Below are 19578 nucleotides of genomic sequence, written 5' to 3' on the forward strand. Positions count from 1 at the left end.
TCTCTCATATGCTGCTCTTACCACTGCTGCCAAGATGACAGAGGTGGAGTTTGAGTAAAAACTTGCTTTCCAGGGCCCCAGATGACGGAAAAGAAACAAATGGCCCTCCCTGGCTTGCTGTCACAGACCTAGGGGAAAGCAGGAGGGAGCAGCAGCGCCCCCTGCAGGAGCTGCGGTTTCTTTGGTGCTAACACACCAAGGAGTGGGGAACAGGAAGCTGCCAGAGGATAGTGTATGTGTGTGTGTGTGTCATAGAGAGAGAGGGAGAGGGAGAAACATGAAGTATCACAGAAAGCACAGAAAGGCAGGCCAGGGCACAGAAAACCCCCAATGCTTGCTTTAAGTACCGCAGCCTGGTCAGGCCCCACCTGAGCTTTAAGAAACCCGTACCCCTCATTCCCAACCCCCACCCCTGCACGGGCAGCAGGGGATCTACGCCTTTAACAAAAACCCGGTGAGATAAATAAAGGGAGCCTGGCAAATTCATCTCCCCTGCTTTGTTTCCCGGGTGCCTGCCTCATCAATCTTCCCTCCTAACCTGCTCTGCCCTCTGTTAGCTGTGCTTCTGCAGAGAACAGAATTTGGTTTTCTAATGGCATCTGTTTTATGTGGGGTGTCCCCAAACATTAGCTGTAATGAGTTGGAAGTGGCACAGTTAGGAGCTTGGGACATCAACAGCAGATGTCGGGCCCTCCGCGTCCTCTGAGGATGTGCAGTCAGAGCACAGGCCAAGGCTAAGCCAGGCCCACAGCCCTGGAACATTCCAGGAAGCCACCTATGCAGTGGACACTGTGGAGTGCCCACCTCTGGAAGGCATGAATGGGTGCTGGAAAGGCAAGGCCCTGCCTTCGTGGCACGGTGGCAACTAGGAACCAAAGTGCTACAGAATAGCAGCAAAGTCAGGTTGTGCTCACCTCATTCACTGAATCTGGAAGCGGACTGTTATCTAGGGTTGCTGGCTGGTGAGCTCGGGGTTCACCCACCACCCTCCCAGTGCCTGTGTGCCCAGCACTGGGATACAGGTAGGTCCTACGCTGACTTTTTACGTGATTGCTGGGGAATCTGATCTCAGGACCCTATGGCTGTGCAGGCCACCAAGAGCCCACTGAGTCATCTCTTCAGCCCCCAGGCAAGCTCAATAAATAGCCTAGGAACAAAAGAAGACAACATCATGAAGCAGCCGACCTAGCACACCATGGCCTGGACTCCGTTAGTGCACGCAGCCCAAGGGGCGCTGGCACATGGGAGTTGGGAGTGGTCTCCAAAGGCTGCACCTCTTTCCTGTAGACCGAGTGGTGTCTAGAATCCAGGCCCAATGCTCTATGGGAAAGAGTAGTCACCTTGGGGCCTTGGAGCCGGATATCATTAAAGGAAGCCTGACAGGAAGTAGGACTCGTGGGGCTGGACCAATAGGGAACCATTTCCTCCAATTGGATCCCTTCTTTTCCTAATGCCCTGCCCTGAGCATGCCCAGTGTTCTCCAGAAAAAGCGTTATTCCCCGTGTGAGCCAGATCCAGTTGGTAACTACGAACACTACACCACCTGCCGAGCTTACAGTCCCAGCAGCCTTTGCCTCCCTCTCTCCACGAAGCCGAGACCCTCCACACACGGGAGGAAACCTTGACCCCGGCTGTGAAGGTCCGGGATCATCACCTGTACATGATAAAGAGCAAACTGAATAAGGGCGCTTCAGCTGGACCGGGAAGGGGAGGTGCGGACTTCATCATTGGCCATTTATGCCTGAAAACTTGTTCAGTTATATTTTGTTCTGGTATTATAAAGTGGATCGTGGAAACCTGGTTCTGTGAGTGTGGTGTGTGGGTGTGTGTTTTCACACGCGTGTGCACACATAGGCCAGAGGTTGATGTCACAAGTCTTCCTCTATCACTCCACCATATTTTTTGAGACAGGGTCTCTCACTGAAGCGGGAGCCTGCCTGTTTCGCTAAGCTGACTGGCCAGCAAGTCCCAGGGATCTTCCCGTCTCTGCCTTCCTATGTTACAGGTAGATGTGTGCGGGCGCATTTGTTTTTTCACATGGGGGCCGGGGGTCCGAACTCACATCCTTAAGCTTGTGCCATCTCCCCAGTCTCCGTGAGTCCTCTTGAGCCCCAACGGATATTTTAGATCATGATTTCAACAGCAGTCTTCAAAATGGCATCCACGTTTTGCAAAAGTAACGGAAACCTAGATGGAAGGGAGGAAGAAAGGGAAAGATGACCCGGTGTTTGTGCAGGGGTGAGGGTGATCATACTTGAAGGTTCGGGAGACAGAGACAGGAGGACCATTGCAAGTTTAAGGCCAGCTTGGACAGCGCAGCAAGTTCCAGGCTAGGCTGAGCTACAGAGTAGAAGGCTGTCTAAAACAATTTAATTTTTTCCCTTTTTTTTTTTCTTCCTTTTTTTTTTTTTTAAATGAGAGGTGAGGTAAGGACAGAGGGCCCGTGGGCCGGCTGAAACGGCGCCGCGCCCTCCCTCGGGGCCTCCCTCTTCCCCTGGGCATAGCCCGGCCGGCAGAGTGGGCCCGGCTGACGCCCTCCCTCCCGGCTCCGCCCCGCGCCGTCCGCGCCGCGCGTTCCCCGGTCCCCGCAGCCGCCGGGAGCTCGGGAACCCGGGAGCCGCCGCCATGGGCCGGGCCCGCCCCGCGGCACGCCGCTCGCACAGCCCGGACCCCGCCGCGCATCCCGCCCCTCCCCGCAGCCGCACCCGCACCCTGGCGCTGCTCGGAGCCCTGGTGGCCGCTGTGGCCGCCGCCGCCGCTGCCCGGGCCTGGGCGCTCCTAGCCGACGCCCAGGCGGCCGCGCGGCAGGTCAGTGGGGACCGGAGGGGAGGGGACGGTGCACGAGGCTGCCTGGGACAGTGGCTGTAGACTGAGGCTCAGAGTGAAGCTCTGCCCCGGACCCGGGAAGGGGGACTGGGAAGGCTGAAGGGGACAGAGGCTGGGACAGGATAAAGTAGGACCGGGCCTTTGGAAGGGGAGCGAGGGCACCCAGAGTAGACAATGGATGAAGGCGTGGATGTGAGGCAGGGGCCAGCAGCGACTGGAAAGGGGACAAGGAACTCTGGGACTGTTGAGCTGGTATTTGGACAAATGGGCTGGCACGTACGGAGGGAACTCTTGAAGAGGATGGCAGGAGTTCACTGTAGCAGGAAGCAGCTGCCTGCTGGGGCCTGGGATGGGGAGATTGGGGCCTGTCATCTTATCCCTTTCCTCCCAAACAGGAATCAGCACTGAAGGTTCTGGGGACAGATGGCCTCTTTCTCTTTTCCTCGCTGGACACGGACCAGGATATGTACATCAGCCCAGAGGAGTTCAAACCCATTGCAGAGAAACTGACAGGTACCAGAGATGCTGGGCACTCACGGGACACATACCAGGTCGGGTCCCCCTACAACCCTTCCCCCCACTACTTTGGGCGCACAGGCTGCTTTGGCACCCAAGCCCATTTCAGTCGTGTTTGTGAATGGTAACGATGGCATTCCTCCACCATTTCCCTGCCACATCATTGGCTTGAAGCACTTTGTGGAGGTTCAGCCTTTACCCCTGGCACAAGCGTGGGGAGGTGGACACTGTCCTGCTAGCTGTACTTCAGAAGATGGAGACACCCACTTGCCAGGCTAGAAGGCAGAGAACCAGGTTAGACCTGGCCGTCTGATTGTAGGGCCCTGCACTGGCTCACGGGGTTGAAGATTCAGAGAGGCCGTGAGCAATGGCCAATGTGTAGATAGTCACAGACAGGACCAGCTGTGTCCGCTGCTCTCTAGACTCCAGGTTCTGTGATTCCCAGCACCTGCTAGCCAGGGCTGCCCAGATGCCGTGTGATTCCCAGCGCCTGCTAGCTGGGGCTGCCCAGGTGCAACTGCTAATTTTCTTAAAATAAGAGCAGAATAATCTGGTTCTCAAATAAATAAATTATAAAGCACTTGTCCCCTCCCACCCAGGCTGGGTGTCCATGCGCTTGTGAGTGTGGGTGTGTGCGGGATGGTCGGAGGATGACCTCAGTGCTCCAGCACCTCCCACCTTTTGTTTGAGGCAGACTCTCTCATTAGCGCGGGACTCCTCCACTGATGCTAGGCTGGTGGCCAGCAAGTGGCCAGGGATCCTTTTATTTCCACCTCCCCTCTCATAGTGCTGGGATTGCAGGTGTGCACGACGCTGCCTGGCTTTGCTTGTGAGACAAGTGCTCTAGTGAGTCCTCTCCCCAGTCACACCATCACTCGCCCTCCTTCCCCCAGCTTTTGGAGACAGTGGACATTGAACACACAGCTCTGTTTATATTACTCAATGTTTTACCACTGAACTAAGCTGTATAGCCCAGGCAGGCCTCTGGCTTGCAGGCCTCCTGCCTCAATGTCCCCAGTGCCCTCTTCTATTCTCAAACCTACGATCTTAGGCACCCAGTTGGGCACCAGCTGGTTGTGGAAGCCTGTCAGTGGATGAGAGTCAGGGGAGGAAGAAACCAATTAGTCTCAGGGTCAGGTACCATAGTGCCATCATGGGCTTGCCAGCGTTGGGGGATGGGAATGAAGGATGGTCACTTGCTGGTCCAGGGTCTTGTGGTCACTGTTAGAGGAGGACAGTCAGGTGAAAATAAAAATTTTTTAAATTTATTTATGTGTTTGCATGTATGTGCACCATTAGAGTGAAGTACCCTCAGAGGCCAGAAGAGGGCATTAGATCCCCAGGAGCTGGAGTTTCAGTTGTGAGCCACTATGTGGGTGCTGGGATTGAACCCAAGTCTTCTGGAGGAACAGCCAGTGTTCCTAACTACCAAGTCATCTCTTCAGCCCTATCTCACGAAATTGCCCAGGCTAGTCTTAAACTCTGGATTCTCCTGTCTTAGCTTTCAGGTAGCTGGGATTATAGGTCTGTACCACCATGTCTGGTTATTTTTGTTTTGAGACAGGATCTCTATAACAGCAACAACAAAGGCTTGATCCACCAAAGCCCAGTTGTTTTTAATAATTGCCACTGGAATCATTCCATTTGCAAGGCTAATAATAACTAATAATAACCCTACACAATCCTCCCTTTCTCTAATGTTCAGAATGCTGTTCTAAATTTCTGCTGGCTGGAAGTGATGGTACATACCCCAATCCCTACATTCAGGAGGCAGAGAGGGAACAGTACCACAAATTTAAGGCCAGCTTGATCTACATATCAAGTTCCAAGTCAGCCTTGTCTCAAATTAAAAAAAAAAGTAAGTAAATAAATGTTTTTCCCGCATTGACTTGCAGATAGAGAAATATCAACTATCTTATAAAAATTGTTTATTATTAGTGCACAATCACACATGTCACATGTGCGCCACAATATACACCTGAAGGCCAGAGGACAAGTTTTGGATGCCCATTCTCTTCCCTCTACCTGATTGAAGCAGAGCCTCTTTTTTTTTTTTTTTTTTTTTTTTGGTTTTTGTTTGTTTTTAGAGACAGAGTTTCTCTGGGTAGCCCTGGCTGTCCTGGAACTCACTCTGTAGACCAGGCTGGCCTCGAACTCCCAGAGCTCCACCTGCCTCTGCCTCCTGAGTGCTGGGATTAAAGATGTGTGCCATCACTGCCCAGCTGAGGCCGAGCCTCTCTAGTTCCTGTTGTGCAGCACATGTTGCAGGGCTAGAGCTCAGGTCAGGCTTACGTGGCCATCTCGCCAGCCCAAAAGCGATCTTCTGAACAGGGCAGCTGTGGACTGGGCAATTTCTGGAGTAACCCCTGGAGGGTCCACTTGGTAGGCAGAGGTGGGCCCTGAGCAGCTGCAGTGTGAAGAGGGAGTCTGGATACTTCTGATGACTGTGGTTGAGAGGTACCTAGAATGTGCCCCATTCAGCCTGGCTAGTCACCAATGCCGCCACTAAGTGCCAGGCGTGGTCTCTCTACCTTCATTCATCCTCGGGAGCCTGGAGGACAGCGCTATCATGCTTCATTCTGTCAAAGACAACCATTCATTCTGTCATTGCTTTGGAAGTCGCTTCCTCCCCTAAACCCTGCATTGTGGCTCCATTCACATGGGAAATATGAGGAGTTTTGCATCTCCTTATGAGGGAGCTGCTCCTCATGCAGGGAGGCCAAGTCAGCCAGAAGAGCAGGGAGAGACAGGTCAAGTCTCCGCCCATGGGTTCTCATCCAATGACAACATAGCCTATAGCCTGATAGGCTTGCTTTTCTTTTTGCTAAAATTCCCTTGAATGAGTCCCTCACAGTCCCCTAAGATCCAGAAGAGGGTGATAACTAATCATGAATTCAGAGTGACACAGGCCTGGCTTTGAGTCCTGACTCCCTCCAAAGTGACATCATCTCCACGTGCTTGTGAAACGGAATTGCTAATGATGTCATCTACTCCGGACTGTGCTGAAAGTAGGATCCCTGCTTGGTGTTTGTCCCTTTGGTGACTGTTAGTTCTTAGCCCTGTCCCAAGCCTAGCTCCCTCATCACAGGCATCCTGAGAGAAGTCAGGCCTGGAGCCCTGGGCAAGGTCTCTCCAGTCACCTCTGTCCCATAGGGTCAGTTCCTGCAGCCAGCTATGAGGAGGAGGAGCTCCACCATGATCCCAGTGAGGAGACTCTCACCATAGAAGCCCGATTCCAGCCTCTGCTCACAGAGACCATGACGAAGAGCAAAGATGGCTTCCTAGGGGTGAGTCGGGGCAAGGGAGGGACCACTGATGTCAAAACTACCCGTGAGCACTTGCTCCTGAGGACAGGCCTGTGCCCTCTTCCTCTTCCTCATCCTTGCCAGTGTCCCTCAGGGTGCCCACGGCATCCAAGAAGCTGAGCTTGCTTCCCAGTTTGGTCTGGCGGGAGAGCCAGAGGAAGCTGCAGGAGCCCCTCTGAACACAGGGGAGTCTGGGAGAGCTTCCTGGCAAGGGTGGCATCTGACAGAGACTGTCCCCAGGGACAAATGGGTGGGCTAGAGCGAAGAGTTAGAGTCATGAAGTCCCTGGCATGTGGCAGATGCTCTATCAATGGTGACCTGGCTGCACAGTGCAGCATCTGGCGGGGACTGTGGCAAGGACGAGCCCCTTGGGGAGAGAAGGGAGGAGACAGGCCTCATCTCCTTCCCAACTCCAGGCCCTGAGGACACAATGAGCCTATTGCAGGGCCATGCCCCGCCCCCCACCCCTGCTGGCTGTCACCTGTCTCCTACCAGATCCTCTGGGTTTCCTTCCTAATCACGGGGTTTGCTTCCCACCTCCCTGTCTGCTGTTCCCTCTGCCAGGAGCAAAGCAACCGTCCCTGTGCCCAGCCCATACCTGCTCAGCAAAGCCCCACTTCTGTGTGAGCAAGAGCCTGTGGCAAAAGGTGGCAGGCAGGCCAGAGGGCAGGTGCGGCTGGCCCTGGGGCCAGTGAGAGGCATGCTGGCTAGTGGGGCAGCAAGAGAAGCAGCTAGATTGCTGAGGGTCTCTGTTTGACCTTTAACCTTTGCTCTACAGAAGCAAAATGCCTCAGTGGGTTGACTGAAATCAGGCAGGCTGTGGGGGTACCAGCAGACCAGTTCCTGGAGCTGGTAGGGGCAAGGGGATGGATGTGGGGTACAGTCTGGGGGGGTACAGAAGAGGAAAGGGCATGCTGTGGCTGCTGATGGAAAGTGGGGAGCAGAGCAGGTGACAGAAACTCCTGGCTGGGGACCAGTGCTCACTGTGCTCTTTGCCCAAATGGGGGCTGTAAAAAGAGGGAGACTATCACCTCACGGGACACAGCACACTGAGGTGGCCGGGACACGTCAGGGGGAGTTCTGTAGGTGGAAACATGGACTTGGCTTTCCATGGGAGACCGGGAGTGGAGGAGGGGTTGGCAGTGACGGCACTGCTCAGCCAATAGCTCCCAGAGAATGCTGGGAATGGTGGAAGGATAAGAACCGGGGGGACCTCAACACTCAGGGAGGCAGGGCAGTGCCCCAACCCTGCCACAGTGCGGGACCCTTCCTCTCTCAGTGCCCTGAAGGGTTGGCCAGCCTGTGAGCAGGACCAGTGGGCAGGCAACCCAACCTGGCCCTCCTTTGAGAACCTGCCTGTTAGATTCCAAGCCAGGCTCTTAACACTGGAGGTGGAGAGGGAGGGAGGGGCCTGCTGCCCAGCAAGGATTGGCAATTTCCCAGTGGTCCAGATCCCCTCTGCGGGGAGGTATGGTCGTCCTCCTGTCCTGGTAATGATGCCTCAAAGGTACAACACTTGCCTATACCCTTAAGACCATAGAGGAACTACAGATGATAGAGCTGCAACAAGGGCCACATACCTCCAGGGTCCTGTTTCTGAGCTCTGTGCCATGTGTAGAGAGCCCTCTGACTGCTGGCTAACCGCTTCTGCCCACACACACTCTTCAAGGGGAGGAAACCGGTGAGGAAAGACCTTGCTCAGGGTCTGAACATGATGGGCAGGTGACTTGAGGCAGGGCCTTCTTTGGGGGAACCCTCCTACTTTTCCAGAGTTCTGCTCTTAACTCTGGAGTTTTCTGGCTTTTTCACTTCCCTCCATCTTCAGACTCAACAGCAAACCCAACCTCTTGTCAGATGTGGTTTGGGGCAAAGCAAGACTGCCTGCGGGAGCCAGGCAGCCTGGGGCAGGGCCTGGCACCCGGGACTGGTTGAAGGCTTATGCCGGATCGGGGTCGGACCTGTGTAAAGCCAGAGCTCAACCACCTTGGTCAAGGACAGGTGGCCCCTCCGGCTACTCAGTGGCCCGGCCTGAGTTAGCTGGCCTGGCCTGGCTGGACCTGGAAAACCAATGAAGCCCTGGCAGGGTATGTGTGAGATGAGCCACTCTCTGGCAAGACAGTGCTAAGATTGTGGCCATGGCTGAGGTGTGACCTTCCGCTTGCTCCCTCTGCTGCCCCAGCCTGTAGTCTGACTGGGCTTGAGGGAAACAGACAGGGCATCCCAGAATGCTGCTTTCCCTGTCCCAGGTCTCCCGCCTTGCCTTGTCAGGCCTCCGCAACTGGACGACTGCAGCCTCGCCAACCGCAGTGTTTGCTGCCCGCCACTTCCGGCCCTTCCTGCCCCCTCCAGGTCAGGAGCTGGGCCAGCCCTGGTGGATTATCCCTGGTGAGCTGAGTGTCTTCACAGGCTATTTGTCCAACAACCGCTTCTACCCACCGCCGCCCAAGGACAAGGAGGTAAGGGCAGTACCAGGAGAGACAGGCCCCACCAGCCCCAGCTCAGGGGTGGTCCTTCCTATCTGAACCTGGACCCAAGAACCAGGCATCCCTCTCCTTCAGTGCCCCTCCCTCTGGGCCTCAGCTTTCCGACCAGCCAGCCAGGGTCTCGCTGCCGCCCCTAGGTTATCATCCACCGGCTGTTAAGCATGTTTCACCCACGCCCCTTCGTGAAGACGCGCTTTGCCCCTCAGGGCACCGTGGCCTGCCTAACTGCCATCAGCGACTCCTACTACACGGTGATGTTCCGGTGAGTGTCACAAAGCTTGGGAGGGTAGGGGAAGTCCTATCCATTGACCCCCCCCCCAACTTTACTGCCTCCCTCCTTTGTGGACTCAGGCTCTCTGAACCTCAGTTTCCTCCTCAGTGGGTCAGGGAAGTAATGACTTCCTCAGAGGGCACACGATTTGGTGAGAGGTGTCTGGAACTTGCCTAGCCCTGAAGTGGGCCTGGGTGGTGGCCAGGATGGTATCACCCACACATACGCATGCACGCATGAGCGCACCTTGGATTAAGTGGGGGGGGGTAGGGCAAGGCTTCCAGAGAAGGCAGCGCAGAGACTGCGTCTTCAAGAACAGCGCCATTTGAAGTGTCTCCCGCTGTCTCCCTGTCCCGACCCCACAGGAGTCCGGCCAAGGCTCCCTAGGTTCCGGGGGAGATTGGGGAGCGGTCCAGGCTTAGTAAACCCATTCCCACAGGATCCATGCCGAGTTCCAGCTCAGTGAACCTCCTGATTTCCCCTTCTGGTTCTCGCCGGGCCAGTTCACTGGCCATATCATCCTGTCTAAAGATGCTACACACATCCGTGACTTCCGGCTGTTCGTGCCCAATCACAGGTAGGAGCTGCCCCCAGCACAGCCTCAGAGTCCCGCTACATTCTGCTACTGATCCTGTTACCCTGTTCCCTGAGCCCAGACATCAGGGGGCTCAGGGACCCTTGAATCTCAGCCCTTTCCCCTGCCCCCCAGTACCACCACTTGGGGGACCTGGTTGCTGACTAAGAGGAGGCGGCATGAGGTAGCTAAGTGGTCTTCCTGTCTACTCACAGACATCTCCAGGCATTCCTTCCACCTCTGTGGGAAGCTAGCAGTTTACAGAGCAAGGTCCTAGAGCCCAACAAGACACCTCGAGCCTTCACTGCTGCCCCATAGCCACCGGCAGGCCCTCCCCGGAGCTGGTATTCTCCTAAGACAGCCCAGCGTAGCCTACGTATGCCACTGAGGGAAATGCCAGCAGCTGTGCAGGACCCATGGCGTCTAGGAAGGCTCCCCAGAGAGGTGACATCTAGTTTAGCCCTATGCCAGCTATTTGCCTGTTCGGGTCAGCCCCATCAGCAGATCAGGGGACTGAGGGTGTGTGTGGAGGGTGGGGATGGCTTCCAGAGAGTCTTCCCTGATAGCAGGTGGACGATTGACAGGCTCATGAGAACCTGTGCAAGGCTGAGAACCCTGAGGCGCTGATTCCAAACTTACTTTTGGTAGCAATGGGCTGTGTGGCTGTGAGCAAGGCCCTGGCCCTCTCTGGGCCCATCTCCTCACCTTCCAGGTATAAGACTGACTCCTGCCCTGTTTCACCCATGGAGCAGGGGTAACCATGGTTGGGAGAGGCTGAAACCAATGAGAGAAAGAGACAGGACAGAGACACAGTAGTACACCTGCCCTCATGAGTTTTGCCAAGTGGGGCGGAGGCTGGCCTCAGTGTGCCCATTTTGAGGTCCTGAATACCACAGGAGGTAGAAGACCAGGCAGAACTTACTGCTTCTGGGCCTGTGTCTAAGAACCTGGCCACAGGGACAGCCCTGATGGTATTCAGTCACTGCCACAGACTATTGTGTAGCAGTCCTGGGGCTCCCCCGTGTGGCAGACTTTCAGATTGCACTGACCAAGCCAAACTGCTGTCCTCCGTAGGCAAGAACAAGCCTAGCAAGTTCTCTGCACTAACAGGGTTCTTCCTTCGGCCTCATCCTGGGACCTGCAGCGAGACACTGGCCACCTCTCTGCTGTAAATGGGTCATGTGATGAGAGTCCTTTGAACTGTTGAGGCCTGGCTCAGGTTCTGCTGTCAAAATCCCAGTGACACCTCTGGAGTCTCAGTGTCTCCATCTGTTAATAGGACAACTGCTTCCATTAAATTAAATGGCACCAGCCGCACGGTGGTGGCTCACGCCTTTAATCCCAGCACTCAGGAAGCAGAGGCAGGGGATCTCTGTGAGTTCGAGGCCAGCCTGGTCTACAGAGCGAGTTCCAGGACAGGCTCCAAAGCTACACAAAGAAATCTTGTCTTAAAAAAATTAGATGGCACCTGACGTGTAACTAACGGGCTTTGATGGTGATGTTGTTTTACCCTGGCCATCCTCAGGTCCCTGAATGTTGACATGGAGTGGCTGTATGGGGCCAGTGAGACCAGCAACATGGAGGTGGACATCGGCTACATACCCCAGGTGAACACTCAGGTGCCCCTACCCAGATGGATTCAGCTGCGAGGCCTTGCCCTGAGCCCCATCTCCCCACCTATGCAGAGTAGACCATCCCTGAAGGTCTATCAGGACCCCTCTCTGAGATACCCCTCACCACTGACTTCTGGCCCAGATGGAGCTGGAGGCCACGGGCCCCTCAGTGCCCTCTGTGATCCTGGATGAGGATGGCAACATGATTGACAGCCGCCTGCCCTCGGGAGAACCCCTCCAGTTCGTGTTTGAGGAAATCAAGTGGCACCAGGAGCTGAGCTGGGAGGAAGCTGCCCGGCGCCTAGAGGTGGCCATGTACCCTTTCAAGAAGGTGAGACTGGGCGTCAAGTCCAGGAGAAGGCTCCATGCGGCCAAGGCTGGGAACTGGGGTCTAGTTATGGGCCCTGTGCTGGAACTTGGGGCTCAGGGCCAGCTTGGACGTGGGATTCCTCTCTGCTTCTCTAAACTTGAAGAAGGGTTCATGTGACTCAGCCACGCCCCTTCACACACACACACTCCCCATGTGCCCCCCCACCCATGAATAAATACATACTTCACAAGCACAACCCCAAACAGGACCCCAGCCACTCAGTTTCTCTCTTGGTTTGACCACAGGTCAACTACCTGCCATTCACAGAAGCCTTTGACAGGGCCAAGGCCGAGAACAAACTTGTGCATTCCATCTTGCTGTGGGGAGCCCTGGACGACCAGTCCTGCTGAGGTGAGGTAACACCCTGGTCAGCTCTAAGAGAAAGTGGGGACCTTCATACCCTGTGGATGGGGCACAAGAGGCTCTGGGAAAAACAGAACTTAAAGCCATAGGACCTGGGCCACCTAGGAACTGACTCCCAGGGGAGGTTTGCTGTGCTCAGGCTGAGCCTAGAAGATGACGCCAAGTGTAGAAGAAAAGGCCAGACGTGTTCATATTCAGCCATTTTAGTTTGGTGACCTTGACCAGGCAACTCCCCCTCCGAGCCTGTTTTCATCATTGGGTGTTAATGTATCTTATACTCTGTAAAGTCAAGTCTCCAAGTGAGAGAAGAAACAGTGCCAGAAGCTGGGCTTGGGTTTCTTTTCTTTTTTTGTTTTTTAAAGATTTTTTAAAATTTTTTATGTATACAGTATTCTGTCTGAATGTATGCCTGCAGGCCAAAAGAGGGCACCAGATCTCATTATAGATGGTTGTGAGCCTCTTTGTGGTTGCTGGGAATTGAACTCAGGACCTCTGGATGAGTAGCCAGTGCTCTTAACCACTGAGCCATCTCTCCAGCCCAGGGCTTGGGTTTTTTATCCAGAATGTTCACCAAAGACCTTCTGGAAAGTTCTCTGGGTGTCCAACAGTGAGTTCAAAGTGGATTAAGAGAAGCGAAGCTGGCGGGGAGAGGGGAGTGGTAGTTGGAAGGTTTCCTGGAGAAAGCGACTTTTAAACTCAGAGATTAGAGGTTTGTCACCTGACAGGAGGAAGAGGGTTTGGGGTAGAAAGTGTCTATGTAAAGGCCCTAGAGACAGAACTAAGTGGATTGAGAAGCTGTAGCTGCTAACGAGGTCCCAGACACTCCAGCCTCAACCCAGGATGCCAGTGTGTTAATCCCACTGTCCCTTCATTCAGCATCTACTCCTTGGGGGTCTGCTGTTGGCTTTTTATTATTTCTGGAGACAGTAGCCCAAGCTAGCCTATAACTCACTATATGTAGCACAGGCTGGCCTTCAATTCATAGTAATCCTCCTGCCTCAGCCTCCTACGTGCTAGGCTACAGGTGTGTGTCACCACTCCTGGATAGTACCTTCTCTTCTAACCTGTTATTTCGTCTGGGTGCAGAGACATTCTGCAGTCCGCAGGACTTACCCAAACTGAGATCATTGCTGTAAAAATTAGGGCTGCTCACCCTTGGCCTTGCCCTGAACAGGTTCGGGGCGGACTCTCCGGGAGACTGTCCTGGAAAGCCCGCCCATCCTCACGCTCCTCAATGAGAGCTTCATCAGTACCTGGTCCCTGGTAAAGGAACTGGAAGACCTGCAGGTGAGCAAGGGGTCGGGGAGCAGCCTGTGGAGTCCCCAAGACAGCATGAGGCCCAGGTACCAGGAAATAACATTGTTCCTCACAGGTCCAGCAGGAGAACCCACTCCACAGGCAGCTGGCAGGCTTGCACCTGGAGAAGTACAGCTTCCCTGTGGAGATGATGATCTGCCTGCCCAACGGAACTGTGGTGGGTCCCAGGGGACAGCGAGCAGGGGACAGCGAGCATGGGGGGCGGTCTCTTCCTGAGCTCGTCTCAGCTGGTCTGAGGCTGTCATCTCCATCACTGGCATAGGAATCCTGAGCAGGAGATCCCGGGGTGGGGTGGGCACGTACAGCAAGGCATTTAATATAGCAATAGAGTCAAGATGTCCCCAAGGGAACCTCGCGGGACAAAACATGGCCCAAGGGAACCAGGGAGGGAGGGTAGAGAGGAATAGAGGAAGGCCTGGCCTGAGCCAGCATTTCAGGTCGCCCTCTCCCTGCGGGCTGCTTAGAGGGCCTGGCATCAGGTCACAGCAGCTTTGAAAAACTTGCCCATTTTCAGAGTAGTAGAGCAAGGCTCCAACTCTGAGCAGCAGCCATGTTCAGTCTCAATGCGGCCAGAGTGGGAAGACAGGGCTATGGGAGGGTGGTGAGCTGGCCAGCCTCTAGGGAGGGAAGTCAGGATCAGGAGCTGGGCTCAGGTGAGAAAAGCCCCTGGCAGTGTCGGGGAGCCAGGGAGGAAAGGCCCAGAGGGACAGTCAGGAGGCTCCTACTGCATGGAGCCTACCCTGAGGTCCCGAAGACAGAGGGACCTGTCTTCGGACAGGATTTTGGTAGACTCTTACTAGCATGCATCTCACACGTCCATTGCTTCGCTTTCTTGTGGCTCACCCATCTGCTCGTTCACTGCACACCCACCCCACCAAGCTCCACAAAAAGGCAAGGACACGGTGGCATTCTGGCTGAGGTAGAGAGAATCTAAGGAGGCACACTGAGCACTGGGCACACTAAACACGGGGCACACTAAACACGGGGCACATTTAGCAACGGGGCACATTTAGCAACGGGGCACATTTAGCAACGGGGCACACTGAGCACGGGTCACGCTGAGCACGGAGCACGCTGAGCACGAGGCACACTGAGCACTTGGATAGGTGTTTAGGGTCATGAGAACAGAAGAGAGGCCATTTGTGAGGCATAGTAGAGGAAAGGTGGTATTGGAAGGTGGGTTTTCTGGTTAGTGGGTGAGGTAGGGGGGCACTCCCTCTGTAGAGGGCTACATGGGGGGCTGAGGAAGATGGGAGCAGCCTGGGCAGCTCTAGCCAGTGATCACCCCAGTGTGCTAGCCTGTCTGATCACCCCAGTGTGCTAGCCTGTCTGATCTCACCCCCGCGTGAAGCTGGCAGAAACTGCGATGGCCTGGGCAGATGTGACCTCGGCCTCTCCAGTTCTCCTCACTCGGCCCTTCCCCCAGGTTCACCACATCAATGCCAACTACTTCCTGGACATCACCTCCATGAAGCCGGAAGACATGGAAAGCAATGCCTTCAGCTTCTCCTCCACCTTTGAGGACCCATCCACAGCCACCTACATGCAGTTCCTGAGGGAGGGACTCAGGCGTGGCCTGCCCCTCCTCCAGCCCTAGGGAGCCTAGAGTCCTAGAGAAACTGGACCTGGTGAGAACCTGGCAGACAGATTCCACACCCTGGAGCCACAATGCCCTCCATCAGTTTCACACTGGAAATGGCCTCCACGTCACTCCCAGGCTGCCTAGGGAAGTCAAAGGCCAACCGAGGCTGCTCCCTTCACTTAGCCTGAATGAAGGTGGTTAGGTAAAGGGCCTGGCTGAGTGTGTGAATGACCTGCTGCCACTACCAGTTCTTCCGTTCTCACCGGGCTTCCCAAGCCTCAAGTTCCCCAAAACAGGGTCTGGGGTGATCTCCGTGGCCCTTCCACACAGCGATGTAGTTCAGGGCCTTGGTGCTGGGAAGACGACAGACTGCCCCTTCTTTCTTGGCTCCCCTCTCAAGTCAAAGGAATTCATGAGCTTGGCCCTGGGTGCCAGGCTGTCAGCCCCATGCCTGTTTGGCGCCTTCTACCTTGGCCATACCCCAGGCAGCTTTCTGTGCCCAGTGCCCCCAGCTTGGAGTCGTTGTCAGCCGGAGACAGCTATGGAAGTCTGTGTGCAGGGCCCGTCTACAGAAGCAGAGACCATATTGTCACACTGCCCCCCTTCAGAGCTCCTCATGGACCCAGCGGCCTGAGTCCAGTCCTGTTTTGGGGAGTTGAAGTTCACTGTGAAGTAGGTTGTACTTCAGTGATGGGTTATAGGGCGTGGGGTCCTACTGCCTGCCCCTAGGTTTATGACAGGACCGTTGGAGTCATTGTCTTCATGACACCTCTGACCCTGACCCCTGCTCCGTAGAAGTGTAGCCCAGCCAAAGACCACAGCCTTCCCCACAGCCAGCACTGTCTAGGCCCTCAGGGTCCTGCGGACAGACTATTTTACCACTGGGTGATCACCAGTTCCCCTCGGCTACTCTTAGGGACTCGGTCCACATCCTGAACCACTGACCATGACCAGTCTTTTTTATACACACAGAAAAGTGTTTTTATATGAACTTTCTCATTTTATATTAACTTTGTCACAGTTTATATTTTTTAAAACTCTGAATGCTGAGGAGAAAGAAGGGGGCAGTGACTTCCCCCAGCAGCAGCCGCATGATGGCTGGGTCTGAAATCCCAGATGGGTCCAGCCTGATGTCCTCGCAGTTGCACGTGGGCGTGGGAATACGCCCGTCTTCCTTCTCTTCTACCTTTTTTATAAGCAGTCCTCCCGAAGGTCAGCCTTTCCCCAGCTCTGTCCTGCGCTGCACACTTGATATTAATCTCATTAAGGCCTTCTTGGCTCCACCCAGTTCCCTGCGTGCCCAGTTCTTTTCCCCTGTCCCACCAGGGGCTCAGCCTTCAGCTTGGCAGAGGAGGAAGGCTGGTAGCCGTTCCCTGAGCCTGGCCCCCCTGTCTGATGCTGGAGTCACCCCACGGCGCCCACCTCAGAGTCTCTGGGATGCCCTGCAGCAACCGCCCACGCTTTCTCATTTAGTTCTCACAACAGAACAGGGAATTGGAAAATCACCCCAATTTTCAGACCAAGGTGCTCGCATCTTGGGGAAGCCAAGTGGCTTCTCAGGGCCACTCAGAGCTCTGGAGTTGTGATTTAACTCCATGTGACTCCAGCGGCTGTGTGTTGGTTTGGGGGTGCTTTGTTACCCCTACTCACTTCCCCCCATGGTGGGAAGGAACTCCTCTAAAATCATGACTTCTGCAGGCGGTGGTGGTGCACGCCTTTAATCCCGGCACTCGGGAGGCAGAGGCAGGCAGTTCTCTGTGAGTTCGAGGTCAGCCTGGTCTACAGACTGAGTTCCAGGACAGGCTCCAAAGCTACACAGAGAAACCCTGTCTCAGAGAAACAAAGAAAATCATGACTCGTGATATGACTGAACAGAGCAGGTACCAATAGCTCTGCTCTGCCAGGTTCTCTGTGGGCGAGGGGGAATAGGTTCTTCCATGAACCCTACAGAGGAGGAGGGTACCTGAGCGCTTCACAGTGCCTCTGCCGTCTTGTAGGCATGGTGCATGTGTGTCACCCAGCCTCAGAAGGGATCAGAGAGGATTCCACAGTGACTGCTGGGGCTTTCTGGGTCTTCAGCTGATACCACTGCACATCCCCAGCTGCTAGCTTGTCACCCCTCTGTCTCTTTCTTGCCCCATCCCTAGTATGTCCTGTAATAAAATTGGAGCGTTGAAGGGATTTGGTGCTTTTCCTTTGAGCAGGATATTTGGGTTCGACCTTGTGCCGTCTGATTGCTGCCTCTGTTGGGAGACAGGCAAGGATGGGCACATTTGAGCTGGTCTGTCTTTGGAGTTCTGTCTGTCAGCAAAGGTCTTGAGTGACTTGCCTAAGGTAAGTCTATAATAGAATGATAAAATATACCAAGGAATCTGAAACTTTGTGTAGAGAGTGGTCCTGAGGTTAAACTCATTGTCTTAGAAGTTGAGCCTATGGCAGGCATTAGGTAATTATGGGAGGAAATGTGCCAGTAGGGGAGGTGGGATAGCTCACTGGGTAAAGGTGCTTGCTACCAAGGCAACCTGAGTTCAGTCCCTGAATCCCACATGGTGGAAAGAACCAATTCCCAGTTGTCTTTTGACATCCACATGGGCACCATAGTGCACACACATGGGGAGGGTGTCAGGAGAGGGAAACAGAAGAGGGCAAGGAAAAAGCTCAGAACCAAAGAGTGTCAGCGCCTAGCTGTCCACAGAAGAGGGCTCTGGAGCAAACCACACTGCAGACCAAAGCAGCCTTTTGTGCTTCTGTCACTGACTAGTGCGGCAAAGTGAAGCTAGTTTCCAGATTAGGATTCGATCATAGCCATTGACATATCTTATGGGGACCAGTGCAAAATGAAGTGCAAGAAAAATGCCAGAAGCATTTAGTTAGATGCTACGCAGTGGTGGCTTTGTCACTAAGAGGCTGTGTGACAGTGATATCTTACAATCAAAGGAACTGAGAAATTCCTGTTATCTGGGACTTGAATGGTGCCCTATCTGTGCTTCTTTTATTAAAATTTTTTATTGATATTTATTGAGCTCTACATTTTTCTCTGCTTCCCTCCTTGCTTCTCCCCTCCCACCTTCAATCCTCCCCCCATGCTCCCAATTTACTCAGGAGATCTTGTCTTTTTATACTTTTTATTTCCCATATAGATTATATCTATGTAAGTCTCTCTTCGTGTCCATATTCTTGTCTAAATTCTCTGGGCTTGTGGTTTGTAGGCTGGCTTTCTTTGCTTTATGATTAAAAACCACCTATGAGTGAGTACATGTGATAATTGTCTTTCTGTGTCTGGGTTACCTCACTCAAAATAATGTTTTCTAGTTCCATCCATTTTCCTGCAAAATTCAAGCTATCGTTATTTTTTTCTGCTGTGTAGTACTCTATTGTGTAAATGTACCACATTTTTCTAATCCATTCTTCAATCGAGGGGCATTTAGGTTGTTTCCAGGTTCTGGTTATGACAAACAAAGCTGCTATGAACATGGTTGAGCACATGTCCTTGTGGCACGATTGAGCATCCTTTGGATATATACCCAAAAGTGGTATTACTGGGTCTTGGAGGAAGGCTATTTCCTAATCTTCTGAGAAATCGCCACACTGACATCCAAAGGGGTTGTACCAGCTTGCATTCCCACCAGCAATACAGAACCTCTCGAGCATAGGTTGTCATCAGTGTTTTTGATCTTGGTCATTCTTATGGGTGTAAGATGTAATCTCAGAGTTGTTTTGATTTGCATTTCTCAGATGACTAAGGATGTTGAACATTTCCTCAAGTGTCTTTCAGCCATTTTAGATTCCCCTGTTGAGAGTTCTGTTTAGGTCTGTACTCTTTTTCTTTATTGGCTTATGTGATCTTTTGGTGTCCAATTTTTTGAGTTCTTTTTATATTTTGGAGATCAGACCTCTGTCTGATGTGGGGTTAGTGAAGATCTTTTCCCATTCTGTAGGCTGTTGTTTTGTCTTGTTGACCATGTCCTTTGTTTTACAGAAGCTTTTCATTTTCAGGAGGTCCCATTTATTAATTGTTTCTCTCAGTGTCTGTGCTGCTGGGGTTCTATTTAGGAAGTGGTTCCCTGTGCCAATGTGTTCAAATGTATTTCCCACTTTCTCATCTATAAGGTTCAGTGTGGCTGGCTTTATGTTGAGGTCTTTGATCCATTTGGACTTGAGTTTTGTGCATGTTGATAGATATGGGTCTATTTTCATTTTTCTTCATGTTGATATCCAGTTATGCCAGCACCACTTGTTAAATATGCTTTCTTTTTTCCATTTGATATTTTTTGCTTCTTTATCAAAGATCAGGTGTTCAAAGATGTATGGATTGATATCCGGGTCTTCTATTGGGTCCCATTGGTCCTCCTGTCTGT

At 53.4% G+C, this 19578-nt stretch overlaps 1 protein-coding gene across 1 annotated transcript; it reads left to right on the top strand.

Annotated features, from left to right (window-relative positions):
- The first annotated feature begins 2578 nt into the window (after positions 1–2578).
- Positions 2579–17401, top strand: Selenon (selenoprotein N). Its single transcript, XM_048443157.3, has 12 exons — positions 2579–2808; positions 3222–3339; positions 6496–6629; positions 8894–9103; positions 9268–9392; positions 9841–9978; positions 11501–11582; positions 11731–11919; positions 12204–12309; positions 13496–13608; positions 13694–13795; positions 15065–17401. The coding sequence occupies exons 1-12, from the start codon at positions 2626–2628 to the stop codon at positions 15233–15235; spliced, it is 1671 nt and encodes a 556-aa protein (XP_048299114.2). The 5' UTR covers positions 2579–2625; the 3' UTR covers positions 15236–17401.
- The last annotated feature ends 2177 nt before the right edge of the window (positions 17402–19578 follow it).

This window comes from Myodes glareolus, chromosome 6 (assembly GCF_982192425.1).
Source record: "Myodes glareolus chromosome 6, mMyoGla1.1, whole genome shotgun sequence".
NCBI lineage: Eukaryota > Metazoa > Chordata > Mammalia > Rodentia > Cricetidae > Myodes > Myodes glareolus.